Genomic DNA, 14777 nt, shown 5'->3' on the forward strand with positions numbered 1-14777 from the left:
CATAGAACTGATATTGATATAATCACACCTCAAAAAAGATCTTTCATACTTGCCCTGCTACCATTGCTATCCTGCCATTGGATAATCTGTTCCAGTAACTCTCTGCTTTTGACCACATGGAGACCCCATTGATTGAGATCTTTCATATAATCAAGAATCCAGTCTTGATAGACCTCATCATCAATTTCGATTCCAGCGATAAATAAGGGGAGGGGCCAAATGACCGAGCGAGGGGATTCAAGGGACTTGGATTTGCGGAAAACCCTGCAGAGACGGACAAGCTCTCGAGCCGCGGCTTGGGCATCTGGATCTGTCCGAACGTGTGGGTTGATGACTCGGTTTAGCATTATTGTAGAGCACAGGCAAAGTGCGCGGACTGTCATGATGTGAAAAGTGCTTGTGTCAACATTTTGGGTCCAATTTGAGCCCAACATATGCGAAGGAAACGCAAGTTCACACTCCTGAACGAGAGTTAGTTAACACTTATGATAGACGGAGTCTAATAAAGAAAAGAAGCAACTTGAGGTCACTTACTGCATGGATCCTCGCTAGATCAGCACGTAAAGCATCGATTTTCGCCTCTCGCAGCTCCTTCAGCAAGGGCTCGGCATTACTACTGGATGGCTGTTTCTCACTTTCCCAAACCTCAAAAGATCGAAGTTTACTGAAGTAGGAGAAAATCACATCGAACTTTTCGCGACACCGTTCCTTTCCCAGTTCCTGGTCATTTTCTTCCTTGGGAAGTCCGTTTCCAAAACATTCCCGGAGATATGACTGCTGCTTCCGAGGTCCCCGTAGAGTTGAAAGGGCGTTCAATTCAACCAACAGCCCCATCAAGTCTTGCTGCTCATGGTCGGCAGAGTCGACACTCCCGCCCAGAAACAGGAAGCGTAGCTCCATAAAAGCAAGCCAGATAACGATCCGAGACTCAATTATCCCAGGCATAGTATTATATTTCCAGTGCCGGCGGAATGTGACCTTAGTTTCATTTATTCGCGTGATAAATGAACTGAAATCGCCCACGATGAGATCGTGATGACATAGGAAGAATGTGGTCGAAATATACTGAGAGAGTTTCTCGGAGGAATGAATCGGAAAGGAAGCTGGAGATGTGGCTGAAGGCCGGTCACTGAGCTCATCGGATAGTATTTGAACGAATTGCGATGCAGTGGTGTAATGAGTTACTCGGGAGGATTCTGAGTAAAGTCCCAAACGAAAGAGATATGCATATGTCCAGCTGAGGATGCCGTGGAATAGTGGCGAGTTGGGAATAGCTTGCGCCAAGTTGATGAGATAGTGGTAACAGCTCCAGATAGAGCTTTTGGTCGAAAGCCACTCCGGGACCCGGTTCATGTATTGACTCCAGACCACAACATCCCAAGCTGGGTCTATTGAACTAGTTCGGGGACCTGGAGTAAAGTTGTCCTCAGTATTTGATTGGGGGTAGTGCAATATGGACGGTGGAAACAAGGCTTGGTAAGCGGCAAACGTGTCCATGGGAATAGTGTCAGTGCCCTGTCGTTGCCGAGCACTTGCAATAAGGCCAGCCCGTCTGTTAAAGTTCTCTGGGGCAATAGATGCATCCAAGCTTGATGCTCCCATGTCTATTCGGAAGTTATCGAAGAGTTCATCGAACATAGAGCCCGACGGTATGTCGCCCTCGGAATTTGCTTGCAGAGGTGATTGAACTCCATTCCCCGGCGTTTGCCCATCGCATGAAGTGAACGGACTGGAAATCTGAAATTCCGATGCATTTTCCTGTCTCTGCTGAGATGCAGACCATGATCTAAAATTCTGATGAAAAGAAGAAACACAGGATAGTCGCAGGCGGCGACAAGCGTCACAGGGGGTGGAACGTGAATTGCACTTGACTCTGCGCCGGCGACAGGTGAGGCAACCGGCGACGGAACGAGATCCCCGGCGCGCTGAAATCTGGTCGCCCCCTGAATGTCTCATCGTGTGTCCGGATGGGATTGTCCGACGGTGCGGAGTTTACCATCTATCTCTCCCCACGCTCTAACCAATCCTGGAAGGCAACCCCAACCCGCCAAGCCTCAGGCACCATCAACATTGTGTAGATCGATTGAAGCACATCTGATCTCTTGGAAAGCCAGCCCACATTCTGTTCACTACAGTTCTCAGTGTGGATAATATTGCAACCATGAGCTAGAGACTGTCAAAGATGAGCTCTAACAAGAGGTTAGGAGCTGCAGGCGATCCTGTAGGTTGCCAACCCCAAAGAATCGATGGTCAGTCTTCACACGGTATATCATATCAAAGGCTCAGTTTCATCGTACTACATTAGATGACATCTACGGCATTCCAAACATATTGTTTAGAGGTCATTGATATTCCCGCTAATAATAGTACAAAAATGCGTATCATACAGAGCCATCAATAAAAGTTCGGTGACAGCGTTGCGCTTGATAAGACCGGGCAGTCAAAGGCAGCGACGACAGTGGTGATGTGCTGCGCCAATCGTTTACTCATCCTTGGACCCGATGGCCAGGGCCTGCTGAGCAAGCTTTTTGTTCCGCCGAAGAAGAGCGGAGAACTTCTTGTCCAGCAAATCCACCTCCTTGCGGGTTCCTTCCAGGTCCTTCTGCGACTTGCCCGCGAATGCTTTCAGTTCATCATCCGTCAGGGCCGCAAGTTCTTCCAAGTCAGGATTGCTTCCAGACGCGATGGCTCCGCCGAGGAGGTGCTTGGCGGTGGCTGCGGCGAAGGATCGCACAGCAGCGGGGGTCGAGTTGACCAGCTCGGCAGTGTTGGTGACTGCCCAATTATGAGTGCGGGTTGTGTCTGCGTCCATGGTGGACAGCACATTCGGCGGCACCGTGGAGGCGGATTCGGTCGATTCCGCCGCAACCAGCGCTGCGTTCGGGGACGTAGCGCCCAGTCTGTTTGACGTGTCGTCCACCCAGCAGATGTTAAATTTCTCAGGAGTTGCGAAAAGCGCTTCGAGACCACCACTGCGGTTGCTGGGATCGGGTCCGTCCAAGGTAGGATCCACGACATCATTCATTTTCTTCTCCAGCTCGATGTACTTATCCTCCTCCTCAGTCGATAGATGGGGGATGACGCAGCCACGCGGCGTAATCAGACATCGATTCTTGGCCTCGGTACCAATGCGAACAAACTCACCGCGCAACAAGGTCTTCCGGTGGTCCTCGGTCAACTCAATGGGATGCCTGAGCAGGTCATAGTCATCGGCAGTGCACTTCATGTCGACACGCTGAGAGAGGTTCGCGGGGTTGAACAGCGAAGAAGTATGGAGATTCAGTTCCCCTGACCTGTGCATAGCAGCAAGCAGTTCATGAAGTGGTTTCGTCCGTTCCAGGAAAAGGTCTTTAACAGAAATCCCAGTGGCTTCAGAGTCCTTCATCAACTGTTCCACGGTATTGTGTGAGCGCCATTCCTCCACGGGAGGCTTTTGCTCGATGGGCTGCTCTGGCATTGTAGGGGTCTTTGCCTCTCGAGCCAGTTCTTCGTTTCCTTTCGCGTTCTTGGCGGAATCCGACTTGGGTTGATCCTTCTTCTTTGGGGACGACTTGTCTGGCTTGGCAGCAGTCACTCTCTCTGGCACAGTGTCGGCAGCTATATTACCCGACTCGACAATGCTGCTGGCAGGCTTCTTGGTCTTCCGCTTCCTCCCAAGAATCGGAGCTTGCACGGTTTCCTCCACTACTGGAACGGTCTCGACCTTCTTTGCCTCTGCTTCTTTAGCCTTCTGTCGTCGCTCCTTTTTGGCTTGGCTTTTGGTAACGGCACGAACTGGGGCAGAGCCAATACGGCTAGAAGCAGGAGGCGAGCTCGCACGAGATACAGAAGCGGACGCATAAAAGTCACCCTCGGAACCAAATTCAATCGGTGTATCCGGACGACTGTTGGACGAGATGCTTTGTTTGCGGGATCTTGCACCAACCGTTCCCGCAAAAGATGCGACAGATGGAGCAGTCGGGACAGGTGGAGCTTCGGCCTTTGAAGTATCCACCACACGCAGAACCCGAGGTTGGCGAGGACCCGAAGAGTCAGAGACTCGTGATGCAGTGGTCAACGGCGTGTTCGGGCGCGATTCAATTGCAGAGCCTTGAGCAGGAACCGGCTCAATCTTGGCAGAAACAGCTTCTTCAGGCTGGACAGTAGCAACTGATGTATTGAGCTTGATCGGGTTCGCCTTTTTGAGGGGAGACAAGTTCATCTCAGAGCCAGGTCTTACACCGGAATCACTCTTGCCAGGGGCGATTGAAAAGTCGTCCTTGAGGCGGCCTCCAGACTTGGTCGCAGACTTTGGCACGGGCGAACCAAACGATACCTGAGATGCGTCTTTGACATGACTGGACGGACGTGTTGTATTAACACCGATGGGAGGGGTTGAAGGGCGTGACAATGCGTCGTCATTTTTCGGAGTACCATATCCAGAGGAAAATTCTCCACCCAGGCCAGGAGGCGGCATGGGAGCAGGGGAAGAACGATTAGAAGCAGTCAGGTGGTCCTGAAAGGTACCCGGACCGGGATGAGCGTGGGGTACCGGCAGACCAGGGGGCAGATTTGGGGTTCCGGCACGCATGGACGAGTCGCTGGATTTGAGAAAGCCAAAGCTGTCGACAGGTCGGCGCTCTTTTGACTGCATACCGAGCGGAGGAAACTCCTCATCCACTAGAAGACCCTAGTCAGCGTTGGTTCTTCCCACTCAAATCCAGTGAGTTGGTGAGTGAAAGGTTTTCCCAGATGGTATTGGCAGAGGTCAACAGAAGGCGACGGAATCTCACGGTCAAGACGACTAGACAATCGATGACACGACGACTAATCGGGGATACAGAACAGCAAACAACGGTGATTACACGACGGGTCCCGCTCAATAAGAATTAGGTACAGAAGAGGGCTGGATATCTATGCAAACCGCGGGTGTGAGACAAATGTTTTCAATAGCGCCCTGCTTTGGTTTGAAAAGGCAGGGCAGGGAGGTCTTAACGTACATTAATCCATGATCTGGCTACCTGGGCAGTCATCAAGACGCCACAAATAGCAGATCGAAGCCCGAATGCAAAATGATTGAAGGGATGAACGAGTCACCGAACGGGAAAGGGGACCCAGAAGACACGCGAATATGTCCATAAAATGCAAGGAAACCTTGAACCAGAGAAGCACGGGAATAGAGAAAAACAGGAAAACAGTCAAGGCCCATCACCAGACGCCAAAGACAAGGCTAGCTCGTTCAAAACCGCCAGCCTTGTGTGTGTGTGTGAGAGAGAGAGGTGAAAAAAAGCAAATCGAAATGCAAACCGGACACCATGGGAAGAAATTGATATCATGTCATCAAGGGATACAGACCCGGTAAAACAATAGGGAAAAGGACCAAGGAAAATCAAGACCCAACGAAAGGCAAAGAAATCGAAAAGATGCAAGGACGCAGGAAGTTGGGAGAGTGATGATCGCGACCTTCAATAGCGACCGATTCCGCTGCCGTATACCATGGAAGGATTGTACCCACCTTGGCCTTGACTCCCGTACAACGCTTGCCCAGCACCAGCGTTCGCGCCGACCTGATGCATTCTCGCTTGCAAAATGCTCGGGTCCGCAAGATCTACTACACCACCTCCGCCGGAGGAAGTGTTAGCGTGTCTGTGCTTCTTCCCCTTCTTCTTCTGCTTCTGTGGGCCACCAGCTTCAGGATATGCTCCCAACTGGGACCCATAGAAAGAGCCGAGAAGGCCATTCGTAGGAGTCATGGGAGGTGGGGTATTGTGCTGTTGGAGGAAAGGAAACAGGGACTCACGCTTAGTATTTTCCTGACCTTGCAAGCCACCCACATTCGTTCCACCTCGGCCACGCAACAATTCGCGCATCAGCTCTGGTGTCGCTTCTTGCTTTCCGACGTTGGATCCGAGTCCAAGGTTGTTGTTTGACGTGAAACCATGTCCTTGTGCAAACATACCACCTCCGCTAATGGGGGGTGTACCAGCTGTCTTCAAACCTGGCGGAGGCCCCTGAGCACCACTTGCGTAAAAACCGCTCGCAAGAGCTTGTTGGGGACTAGGAGCGGACAGGGGGTTTGGAGTTCCGGATTGCATCTGACCTAACAGTCGCGGGTTGGGGACGTTCTTCGAACCGGCCTCGTTGGCAAAGGCGAAACGGGACGACTGCCGATTCTGCGCCTGTAAGGCATTGAACTGTGCCATCTGACTATGTAGGAGACCTTGACGAACCTGAGCAGCTTGATCCAAGGCAGCAGAGCTCAAGGGATCAGCTAGACCAGCCTGCTGGTTGCTCGCAGATTTCAGTAGCATCAATTGCTGTTGCTGGAGGGGGGTTAAACTGCGGCCTGCAAGATTCAAACCTTGGAACTGGTGGCTCGTTGCAGAAACAGGGGAGCCGACAGTAGAGTTGTCCGCAGTGCCTTGCTGGGAAGGTGGTTGGATAGCCCCATGGGATTCACGGCTTTGACGACCTCGGGGTGCATTGGATTCTTCTGGCTCTCCGCCCAGTTGCAAGCTACCGGCTTCGGGTCCCTCATCTTCAGTGGTAGACTGAAGAAGCTCATGCTCACGCTTGACGCGTTCTTGCTCAACCTTCTCACGCATTGCCCTTCTCTTCACGCCCCCGTACGGATCAATGAAAGAAGGGTAGTTCGAGATCATGGCAGCTTCATCTGGCGACAACTCGGAGGCTGAGAAAACAAACTTGAAGTCGGGGGACGTGACTGCTTTCAACAGACTGTCAAAAGGTGTTTCGGGCTTGATAGGAACTTGGCGAGACGCGGTTGCCTGCGATCGAATGTGGGGCAGCGAGGGCCGTTGAGCCTCCTGAGCGACCGGCGAAGGTTTCTCACTGCGCTTGAGATCTTCAGTGGGGGTCGCGATTGTGGCGCTTACGGGTCGTGGGCTCTGGGAAGCCTGGCTCCCAGTAAGACTGGCTCGCCTCGTCCGACTGATGGGAGCGTTCGTGTTCGCCCAGCTTGCGGATGAGGGCAAAGCCGGTCCATCTAGAACACCGGGACGGCCACTGATGGAGTCGTCTTTACTCGGCTGACGGCGTATGGGGTGGGAGGCGGGTTGGGCGGCACGAGCAGTGGGGTGAGACGGGCGTTGGCTGGACAATGTGTTCATCGACGAAAGATCCTGACGGCTGTAGCTATCACTATCCTCCCCGGTCTCGTGCAAGAATGTGCAGTTGCGGTTATTGCACTGCTCATTGCGAAGAAAAGACGAGCAATACTTGGTCGTTCCGTATTGAGCCCTGTTAGCGTCGCGCAACGTTAGCACAGGTTGACGGGCCTTTTGGACAGCGCATCGTCTTACCTCAGAACCCGATCACCGTTCGCCGATCCATCCACGGCAGCGATGCATGTAGCGGCATCAAGTTTCCGCGAGAACGTCACGTAGACACCGATACCCTGGTTGGGGTTGCCGCCAGGCTTCGCCTTGCTGACGACGATCTTTTCGATATCCCCATATTGTCCAAAGTAATCTCTTCCACGAAGAGTTTGGAGAAGCTGGTTTTCGTCGCGTATCGTCGGGTTGAGGCCGATCACGTAGACTAGGTTCTTCTGGACAACGCGAACCCCAGCCAAGTTCTTTCGGCTGGAAGCCTCGATTTCTCGTTTCTCTGCCTCCTTCTTCTTTGCCGCTGCGGCCTTGCGGTGTTTCAAGGCCAAGTCTGCTTTGAACCTGATGCGAAAAGAAGATGTGAGCAGAATGATAAGTACAGCGATGCCGGGGGGCAAACTCACTCATCCGCATTTGGAACCTTGTACTCGATCGTACTGTCGTCGTAAGAACGTCGGCAGTTCGGGCATCGACCTTCCTCGCTGTGGGTTTTGATATTGTTGTAGCAGAATTGGCAAATCTATAGAGAGCCAGGTATCAGCGGTTGCACGGAGGAAAACGAACGCCAAGTTTCTCCTGAAGGACTGGCGCATGTTCAGGAGGTGTCATAGAACGTACCTGATACCCACAGGGACAGGGCTTGAAGTTCTTGTCCGAGAGATCGAACTCTTCGATGCAAAGGGGGCTAGCGCAGATGTCAGTGCCAGAGTTGCGTGTTTTGGAACCCAAGGCGAACGTACCAGAATTCATCATCGTCGTCGATGACTGAGTCGATCTGTTGGCGACTAGACATGATGACGGGAAATCTGCGATAGAGCGAAAGGCGAAACGGAGATCAACCGTCGAACAGACGGGTGAAAGACGGGAGAGAGAAAAACGCGCTCGCCTGGAGACGATGGGTAAGAAGAAGAGAACGAAATGGGAGTGAGAGAGGGAGGAGAGTGGGTGGAAGGAAGGACGCGCGAGACAGGCGATCGATGATGGGGAAGGAGGTTGAGCGGCGAAGGAGAGAAAGAAAGGGAAGGAAAAGAAGCGCGGCTGCATTTTGCTGGCATTGCCCGATCGCGTTAGGCCCGACGGGTTATGTCAGCATAGCCACGTGACTGACTCGCCCAACTCAACTCAACTCCCCAATTCGTGCCCTTCCCTTCCAGTTGCGCCCGCACCTGCCATTGCCTTCCTGCCACCATGGCTTCTGCACGCTCTTTGATGCGATTGGGCAACGGCCGCTCGGTGGCTTCGGCCTCGAGATCCTCAATGGCCGGCCGTGCCTTTTCCTCGTCTTCCCTGCACTACGCACCCAAGGCGTCGACTGCACCGGGCACACCGGAGCCCGAGAACATGCGGCAGGCCCAGCGTCCGCGTATGTGGATAATTTCAACGGCGAACTTCTCATTCAATTGAACTAACTTTCCTTCTTCTTCCAGCCCAGGGACCTCTGCGCGCCCCGGTCATCAATCCCACGGATAAGTACCAGGACAAGGCCGACAGCCTGCACAAATATGGACAATATGTCATGTCCTGTCTCCCAAAGTACATCCAGCAGTTCACGGTCTGGAAGGATGAGCTCACCGTGTACACTGCCCCAGCGGGTGTTCTGCCCGTCATGAGCTTCCTCAAGAACCACACAGCGGCCGAGTTCACCCAGATCTCCGACATTACGGGCGTGGATTTCCCGACCCGCGACCAGCGCTTCGAGGTGGTGTACAACTTGCTCAGTGTCCGCTATAACTCCCGCATCCGCGTCAAGACCTACGCCGACGAGGCCACCCCGGTGCCCAGTGTGACCAGCCTGTTTGAGGGTGCTCTCTGGTACGAGCGTGAAGTGTACGATATGTTCGGTGTCTTCTTCTCAGGCCATCCCGATCTGCGTCGCATTATGACCGACTACGGCTTTGACGGCCACCCGCTGCGCAAGGACTTCCCGCTGACGGGATACACCGAGCTGCGGTATGACGAGGAGAAGAAGCGCATTGTCATCGAGCCGCTCGAGCTCACCCAGGCCTTCCGCAACTTCGAGAGTGGCAGCACTGCGTGGGAGCCTGTTGGCGCCGGTCAAAACCGGACGCCCGAGTCGGTATGTAAAATCCCGTTCTGACATGGGCAATCATCGCTAACTCAACGGACCATATAGTTCAATCTCCCGACCCCGAAGCCGGAGGAGAAGAAGGAGGAAGAAAAGAAATAGAAGGGCATTGTATGCGTATTACTTTCCTTGCCATATTTGTATGTACATACCAGTCTGCGTTAAATCGACGGTGTTCCCACGAACGTGGTTTCCAACACAAGAATTTTGCAATGCTGTAGATTTCGTAATTCTTTTCGTAAATTCCCACTATCATTATCAATAAAGATCCACCAAATCTAGCCCGTTCACAAGTCTGAAGTGTCGCGTCTGGTGTGCCGGACTACTATCAGTCTTGGCACATGATCCGCGCCGAGCAAAAAAAAAAAGTTACCCAGCACCTGCTTCAGCTCAACTCAACCAAAACCTTCCGCCGCAACAACCACTCTCATCCTCCTCTCGATCGCAGTCTTTGACTTCCTCGGACTATTTACTTGTGTGATCTAATAACATCCACCATGCCGAAACGCAAGCTCTCCGAGCTCAACGGCCCCGCGCGGTCCAGCGACGCCCGCAAACTCTCCATGCAGGCCGTACGACTGACAAACAAGTTCGACAACGGCGTCCAGCTTCTCATACGCGGCCTTAAGGTAGCGCGTGGCTTTGAGCGACAGAAACTGAGCCGGCGTGAGAAGACGGCAAAGTCGCAGGAGAATGCTTCCACGACGTTGTCACGGTTGGCGGAAGAAGTGAAGGCTTTGAAGGTGTGTTTCCAGGCGCTGCTCAGGAGTTTGCTTTGACAACCTTGCCCTTTGACCTATATGGTGAGCTTGTACTAAGTATTGGATTTATTTGCCATACAGGAACTCGACTACCATGCAACTGCAGAGAAGTACCTATTTAAGCAGCTTTCCAAGACAAAGCGGATTGCAGAGTCATCTGTGTTCGGCGAGTTTCAAGAATCGAAGAAGATCTCCACGGAGGGACCTAAAAGCACTGCCGAAGCGAATATCCAGGCGCGACTGTTCAAGTCGACCCCCGTACAAAAAGTGTTGCCGGATATCATGGCTGGAATTCGGACACTGCTGAAGTTGGAGGAGGTGCCGGCTGGAAAGCAGCAGAACACCAAACCCAAGACGGATACAGCGCAGAAGGATAAATCAGCGCGCCGGAAGCCAGACGAAGTGGAGTCCGAGTCATCGTCAGCGGAGGACAAGGAAGCCAAGACCGACACCAAAAAGAAACCTGTCTCGGCTTCTGAACGCATTTTTCAATCAGAAGAAGATCAAGACATCTCTGGCGCAGAAGGATCAGGAAGCGAAGACTTTGCCGAATTCGATAATCTCGTGGGTAGTTCAGACTCCGAAGACGAAAACTCCGCAAAGCACGACCTCCAAACTCAACACAACCGTCAAGCAACAACAGCAGACGACATCTCCATCTCATCAGTCTCCCGCTCGCCCTCACCCTCACACTCCTTCTCCGCCGCAGAAGACTCACCCCCACCACCAACCAAAAAGCCCAAGGGCAGCACCAAATCCTCCAAGGCCCCAGCAACAGACACTACATTCCTCCCCTCACTAATGATGGGCGGATACTGGTCTGGCTCTGAGTCCGAAGCAACAGATGACGAAGCCGCAGCGGGGCCACCAAAGCGCAAGAACCGGATGGGCCAGCAGGCTCGGCGCGCTCTATGGGAGAAGAAATACGGCGAAAAAGCGAATCATGTCCAGAAAGAAATGAAGAAGCAGAAGAAGAACAGAGATAGTGGGTGGGACGTTAAGCGCGGTGCTACGGACGCTGGGAGGCGTGGCAGACGGCCTCAGAATCGCCGTGATGAGCAAACGGGTGCTAATACTATGCCTTTGGGTAAAGCCAAGAGTGCAGCGCAGGACAGTGGGCCGTTGCATCCTTCTTGGGAGGCAAAGAAGAAGGCGAAGGAGCAGGCGTCCACCGCCTCGTTCCAGGGGAAGAAGGTTGTGTTTGATTAGGATGCCCCTAGAAACCAGATCTGCTGCCATGCCCCATGGATGTGACCTGACTTCCTCAATGACGCGGTACACCGTCGAGGTGCGGTCGGAGACAAGAGCAATTAGCTGCATGCAGACCTGGACTGGATATTATATTCTTTTGCATATTCAGCGCTGGGTAGCTTCAGACGAGTCCATGACATTATAGATATTCTCTCTCACCAAGATTATAAACAACAAAGTACAGATAGGACTGACAATAAACATAAATGGTATACCGACCAGTAAACAAACCAAGCAATGACAGAAACGCTGAATTCAAATCGACAAAACTAAAACACAAGATCACTCATTCATAAACTGCAGCCAGTGCGGATCAGCAGGACCTTCGTTCTTCACATCCGAACCCACCATGCCGGGTGGGTGAGCCTGCGCATCGGGCTCGAAGCAAGGGATGGCAGTGAACTCGCCGAGCTCCTGCGGGAAATTCGACACGAAGTGATCGAAGCCAAAAGTTGGCATTTGGGACAGCGACTGTTGGGAGATTGAGAAGTTATCTGAGAACCCGCTGCTGGGAGCATCTCCCCCCAGGATATCCTGGTCTAGGCCTATCATGCCTGGATCGGAGCCGTTGCGGGTACCAGCCATTACTCCGGCCGGCGGGGTTGTGGTCAAGCCGGGTACGGCCGCGGCGGCTGCAGCGGCGGCGGCAGCGGGAGCATGGAGAGAACTCAGTCCCTGATGGGAGGGCGGATCGCTGGCAGCGTAGACTTCCTGCTGCTGCCTGGCGACGGTGGATGGGGAGATAGGCCCGGTTTTCCAAAGCATCTCCCAGTTTTTGAAACGGTCGTAGGCAGACTCACTGCTCCCATTGCTTTGGGTCTGCTGGGTCTCGCTCCACACTTCTAAACGACGAATGGCGCGCTCTAGCGCTTCGATGACGCTGACTGCTGAACGCGCCGAACCAACGCCCATGGACATGATCTTGATCAAGGAAATACCCTGCTCCAGGGCGGCGCCAAGTCGTTCGGTCCGTTTGGTCAGACCTTGAGCCAGGATCACTAGGAGGGCAGCGCGGCAGGAACTAAACTCAGTGAACGAAGCACGAGCAAGTCCGGTCTCGTCACGGAGAAGTCGGCACAGATCAATGATTTCCAGGGCCGCCTCCACACAATCGGTGACGAGGGCCACGCGGTTCTTGGAAAGACCGGATGGACCCTTGTACAGGGGCGCATGAGGAGGACCCTTGATGTTGCTGAAAAGAAACGGGCGCCCAATGAAGACTCTGGTCAGACAGTAGTCCAACTTCAGGTGGACATTGGAGCGGAACAAAGGCTCTCTGGGGTTGAGATCGCGACAATCTTCTGGTAAAGTCGACCACCACTCGACCAGATGTTTGCGCATGTTGAGTAGCCGCTCAAGACTGTCCTGTTGCTGGGTTTTGCGGCAGGTCCGGAGAGAGGTGCTGTTCGAGTGTTAGTCTGAGAATTGACAAAAGGGGGGAAGCGCCTACATTTCATTCGAGACTTCCCCAAGCTTTAATGTCAGCGTGATCAGGGTCACCATGTTCGTGTGGTTAGACGGCTGTCCTGCGGGCGTTAGACCGGGGAAGTCCACTGGGGGCGGTGCGTCGACGTCGGAATCAGCTAGAGAGGCTGGCCTGCCATGGAGAATGCTGATCCGTCTGGGGAATTGTTAGTCTTGGGTTCAGAATTCTAGGGGCAAGACTCACTTCTCAATTGTATAAGCCGTCCAGAAAACTCGATTCCGCACTTCAATTATCCGTTGTGACAGCCCTTCTCCATGGTATCTCCGATGCATCCCATTCTGAATTGCCAGCTTGAGAGCCAGGCCGAAATATGTATAGCATAGCCCCGATGTGTCAAGCGGGAGTAAGTATGTCCCAATCAAAAGACACGCCTGTACACTCCGAACAGAAGCCGTGGCAATGATATCCGGTAAAAGCTTGGACGCAAATTGATAGAACGTCAGACCAACCTCGTCCTCCGAAAAATGGTGGTCCTGGCTCGCCGCAGAATCATAAGGCAAGCAATTCACCGGGGTGGATGATTCCATATGGGCAAACTGCGTGCCCACCGCTAGAACCATCAGGATAGCGCACACCGCTCCGGCGTCGTCGGGCAATAAATCGTCCGGATTCGTATAGCAGACGGCCAGCTTGTCGCGGAGCCAATCTTCTTCAATATAGAAGTTGTTTGTCTGGGCATATTTGAAGAAGATCTGGACCAGGAAATCGGCCACATATCGTGGTGGGAGACAGGTGATTGATGCAGAGACTAAGGAAGACCCAGATTGCAGCTGTGTCGATCGCCATCGTTCCTCAAATGGCTCAACTTCGGTGGTAGCCTGGGAACCCAATTAGCACAGATCCTTTTGGACACTCAAGGTGGCTCACGTCTGGTGCCGCAGTCTTCATCCACTCGTCAATCTTCTTTCGGATTTTCATGGAGAAATTCAAGTAAGAGAACTCCCCGGAGTATTCTTGCAATGCCCAAGTCAGCCCATTAAGTCAGCGCCAAAGCAACATAGCAACATACGGGTGGTATTATCAGGCAAAGCCTTGATAGTGAAATCCTCCTCGTCAATAGCCAAATCCTCCATGTCATTACCATCCATATGATTCGAGAACACATCCGAGTCCGAGTCCCGGTGTTTGCCTTTCAAGTCCTCGGCGGCCTGACGCAGGGAATGGATATCGAAGGTGCTATTAGGCATATAATGCGACAGGATGCGTTCCATGAGCCGCACTCTCTCGGCCTCAGCGATATCATGACGATTCAGGGTCGCCGCTCGCTCCAGGAGCCTATTATGTTCGCCAGGCCGTCAGACACATCAGCGCGAAACGGAAAGCGAAGGGTCAAACTCACGAGACACTCGTCGACCGGCTCTTCTCGCTCGGATCGATATGCGTGAAGAGACATTGTCTCCGATAGCGCAGGCACCGGCGACAAGGGACACCGCCCTCACATTTCTCCTTTACTCTCCGGCAGCCGTCACATCTGCGCGGAATGCATTAGCGAACCTGTGCGGGCACACCGGGGAAGAGAGGGCGTACGCTCTGACTGCTCGTTTGCGATTCTCCTCGGCTACGCGCGGGCGCTTCTGCTGGTGCTGCGCGGGAGTCGAGGCCGTGTCGTCCATGGCAAGCAAAATCGAGTCACAGTGAGGCGACCGACATTGCGGAGGTGCGGAGCCAAAGCGGAGACAGAAAGCGGTGCGGGCGTGGAAATAGTCGCAGACTGCGCGAAAGTGCCGAAAGTGCCGATCGACTATGCAATAAACTCAAAAGTCGGGTTAGTTGTAGGCTGGGTAAGGCTGGGCAGGTAGATGAGGAAGTGAGTGATGGTTCTGTCGGAGTAAAAGAGGAGTGGGAGTTTATCAGCGGCCAGATAA

The 14777-nt window shown here is 53.2% G+C and overlaps 5 protein-coding genes across 5 annotated transcripts; 2 read left to right on the forward strand and 3 right to left on the reverse strand.

Annotated features, from left to right (window-relative positions):
• Positions 1 to 29: 29 nt before the first annotated feature.
• N7474_002706 (fungal transcriptional regulatory protein) lies at positions 30 to 1602 on the reverse strand (the record flags this gene model as incomplete). The annotated part of the gene is made up of 2 exons (XM_057194121.1): positions 30 to 461; positions 535 to 1602. The coding sequence occupies 2 exons, from the start codon at positions 1600 to 1602 to the stop codon at positions 30 to 32; spliced, it is 1500 nt and encodes a 499-aa protein (XP_057055476.1).
• An 880-nt stretch (positions 1603 to 2482) lies between these two features.
• On the reverse strand, positions 2483 to 8121 carry N7474_002707 (CCR4-NOT core ubiquitin-protein ligase subunit MOT2; the record flags this gene model as incomplete). Its single annotated transcript, XM_057194122.1, has 6 exons — positions 2483 to 4659; positions 5495 to 7239; positions 7302 to 7670; positions 7733 to 7848; positions 7947 to 8013; positions 8069 to 8121. The coding sequence occupies 6 exons, from the start codon at positions 8119 to 8121 to the stop codon at positions 2483 to 2485; spliced, it is 4527 nt and encodes a 1508-aa protein (XP_057055477.1).
• Positions 8122 to 8516: 395 nt separating this feature from the next.
• On the forward strand, positions 8517 to 9426 carry N7474_002708 (complex I 30 kDa subunit family protein; the record flags this gene model as incomplete). Its single annotated transcript, XM_057194123.1, has 2 exons — positions 8517 to 8691; positions 8756 to 9426. The coding sequence occupies 2 exons, from the start codon at positions 8517 to 8519 to the stop codon at positions 9424 to 9426; spliced, it is 846 nt and encodes a 281-aa protein (XP_057055478.1).
• A 485-nt stretch (positions 9427 to 9911) lies between these two features.
• Positions 9912 to 11384, forward strand: N7474_002709 (BUD22 family protein; the record flags this gene model as incomplete). The annotated part of the gene is made up of 2 exons (XM_057194124.1): positions 9912 to 10157; positions 10257 to 11384. 2 exons carry the CDS (start codon positions 9912 to 9914, stop codon positions 11382 to 11384), a joined length of 1374 nt encoding a protein of 457 aa, XP_057055479.1.
• A 324-nt stretch (positions 11385 to 11708) lies between these two features.
• Positions 11709 to 14525, reverse strand: N7474_002710 (Zn(II)2Cys6 transcription factor; the record flags this gene model as incomplete). The annotated part of the gene is made up of 7 exons (XM_057194125.1): positions 11709 to 12828; positions 12877 to 13047; positions 13096 to 13730; positions 13780 to 13865; positions 13922 to 14187; positions 14252 to 14383; positions 14440 to 14525. 7 exons carry the CDS (start codon positions 14523 to 14525, stop codon positions 11709 to 11711), a joined length of 2496 nt encoding a protein of 831 aa, XP_057055480.1.
• Positions 14526 to 14777: the final 252 nt, after the last annotated feature.

Source organism: Penicillium riverlandense (assembly GCF_028828495.1).
Source record: "Penicillium riverlandense strain IBT 135883 chromosome Unknown utg000002l_segment0_segment0, whole genome shotgun sequence".
Lineage (NCBI taxonomy): Eukaryota > Fungi > Ascomycota > Eurotiomycetes > Eurotiales > Aspergillaceae > Penicillium > Penicillium riverlandense.